At 38.7% G+C, this 2,852-nt stretch overlaps 1 protein-coding gene across 1 annotated transcript; it reads left to right on the forward strand.

The window, feature by feature from the left end:
- Positions 1 to 26: 26 nt before the first annotated feature.
- Positions 27 to 657, forward strand: LOC114053951 (olfactory receptor 13A1-like; the record flags this gene model as incomplete). The annotated part of the gene is made up of 1 exon (XM_027877084.1): positions 27 to 657. A coding segment is annotated over exon 1 (631 nt), but the record flags the coding sequence as incomplete, so codon positions are not given.
- Between the last annotated feature and the right edge of the window lie 2,195 nt (positions 658 to 2,852).

The following is a 2,852-nucleotide window of genomic DNA, read 5'->3' on the forward strand; positions in this document are numbered from 1 at the left end:
AGAAGACCATCTCTTATGGTGGATGCATGGCCCAAGTATACTTCCTCGCCTGGTCTGTATCTGGCGAGCTCCTGCTCTTCACAGCCATGGCTTATGACAGGTATGTGGCCATCTGCCACCCCCTGCACTACAGCACCATGATGAGCAAGAATATTTGTGTCCTTCTGGCAGTTGGGGTATGGAGCATCTGTGGCCTTAACACTACCATCAATACTGGACTTATGATTCGATTATCTTTCTGTGGCCCCAACACCATTAATCAATTTTTCTGTGAAATTCCTCCTGTGTTGCTTCTCTCTTGCACCTCCACATATGTGAACGATATCATGGCAGTCCTTGCTGATGTCTTCTTTTCAGTTCTGAATTTCCTGCTGACCATTGTGTCTTACTGCTTCATCATCTCCAGCATCATGAGAATCCGGACCAGAGAGGGCAAGAAGAGAGCATTCTCTACCTGCTCCTCCCACCTGATTGTGGTCACTATGTATTACTGCACTGTGTTTTATGCCTATATCAGTCCCATCTCTAACTATTCTCCTGAAAGTGCAAAGTTGGTAGCTGTGTTGTACACAGCAGTTAGTCCTACCTTAAACCCTCTCATATACACTCTGAGGAACAAGGATGTCAGAGAAGCCTTCAGAAAAGTGCTTCTATTTAGTAAGTGAAGGCTTAGAAATTTATAGTTTTCTGGATTGGCTTGATTTGGGCAAGTGTATTTTTGTACTAATGATGGAAAGCCTTAAGACTTTAATTGATTTTCTAATACTGCAAAGATTTTCTTGTATAATCTCAGGTTCTAGAGCATTAATGATAATATTCTTGAATCCATAGATGTGAAATTTATAGAACTCCTTAATTAATTTTGAGAGGAAATGTAGATGTAATGGGTCTGCAAGGGAATTTAGTAGTCTGGTAGGCCAGAATCTGATGATGGATGCTCTCTCTTCATTTGTTCTTTCAAAAATGGTAAAGTCTAAGAGAGAGAGGAGAGAAAGAGAGAGAGAGAGAGACATACACAGAGAGACAGAGACAGAAAGAGACAGAGAGACAGAGAGAGAGAGAGAGAGAGAGAGAGCTGTTGGTCTGGTCATGAAACCTGCATAGAACATATAAAAGAGCAGATTAAGGAAAAGTCATTTAATTAAATGTACTCAATCGCTAAAATGGTTCTGTAACCTCATTAATTATGGAATTGTCCAACAATATGAATCACAATTGATTAATATCCCTAATTAAATATAAGATAACCATTTCATATTAAGGTGGCTCCACAAATGAATGAAAAAAAATTTAGTATGTAACACCCACAGGACCAAAGCAAATCATCAAGCCCCCCCCCCCCTTTTGATGCAACCTTTAGGGACAGGAAACTGAAATACTGATCCAGCTCCTGATGTTTACAGTGTATGATTGCCATGTGGCCTTAGTGATTGATTTCAGTACAACTCCTGTAAAGACATGGAGAGAGAAGGAAATACAGACCACAAATTACCTCCCTGCCCCACTCTCTTCTAGTGATTCTAGAAATGCTTGGTTTAGCTGTGGAAAATAAATAAATGCTGGGGAGACATTTATAAGAACTACATATTATTTAAGCTTATATATTGGGAAGTATGATACTGATTCTGTAGGCAGCTGGGTGGCACAGTGGATAGATCTCTGGGTCTAGAATCAGGAAGACTCATCTTCCTAAATTAAAATTTGGCCTCAAACACTTAACTGTGTGATCCTGTGAAAGTCACTTACCCCTGTGTGTCTCAGTTTCCTCATCTGTAAAATGGGCTGGGAAGGAAATGACAAACCACTCTAGTATCTTTGCCAAGAAAATCCCACAAAGTCACAAAGAGTTGAATATGACTGGACAAGAACAAAAAAAAAACCAACTCAATACTGATTTTGCACATCATATAAAAGGGATATGGTTACTTTATTTTAAGCTTTATTGATTATAACAGTAAACTTTCTTCATACATCTTCAGTTTTCAGAGTCTGTAGCTCAAAATCCATCCTAATCTACTCATTACACAAAATAAAAGATCACATTTGGAATTAGCCAGTGAGAGAGTTTAATTGTCCCTTAGAGTTTTAACTTAGAACCATTGTCCCCAGGGTCCTTTGGAGCTGATATATGCATAGTGCTTGGATGAATTGACATCTTCTTAAAGGCTAGTTGAAACTTGTCTGTATCTGTATCATTAAAGAAAGGAGGCTTTTTGAAATTTTTATTCCTCAGATCAATAGCTTTTTTTAATTTACATTTATGATTGATTGAAAGTAGGAACCCATAAAGTTTAGATGAGAAGACTTATTCTGTGAGTATGTAAACATATGCGAGTATGCTAAGGCAAAATCTTTTTGTTTTGAATTGTCAGGATAACAGAGGATGCACAGTGACCATCTGAATTTTTTTCTCACTGTGTGCTTTGTTATAGGAAGTCTTGATGAATGCTTAGAAAATAATGTTAGTCACTGATGTATTCCCAATCATTCATCATCAAGCATTTCTCAAAGTTATGTTTCAGGGGAATGATCAAAGACAATGCTCCATTTGCAAATACTTGTTTCATTCCTCCATCGTGCATTTACAAGGCTTAGAGTTCTAGGGGGAGGCCATATGATCTCAGACTTCAAATAGCTGAAAGGCTATCATGTGGGAGAGAGATTAGACTAGCTTTTCATTCAGACCTAGGCATAAGGAGCTGTCCATGAAGCCAGGACTGACCATGTGATCAGGGCAAGTTCTTGACCTCTTAGTGTTCTAGGCAGCTCTCTCAAATTGAAGAGAAGGTGACGACTTGTATGCCTAGGGGGAGTTTCCTTAACTGGAAGTCCTCTAAATGAATGAATTTACA

This window comes from Vombatus ursinus, unplaced genomic scaffold (genome assembly GCF_900497805.2).
Source record: "Vombatus ursinus unplaced genomic scaffold, bare-nosed wombat genome assembly UNPS02004207.1, whole genome shotgun sequence".
Taxonomy (NCBI): domain Eukaryota; kingdom Metazoa; phylum Chordata; class Mammalia; order Diprotodontia; family Vombatidae; genus Vombatus; species Vombatus ursinus.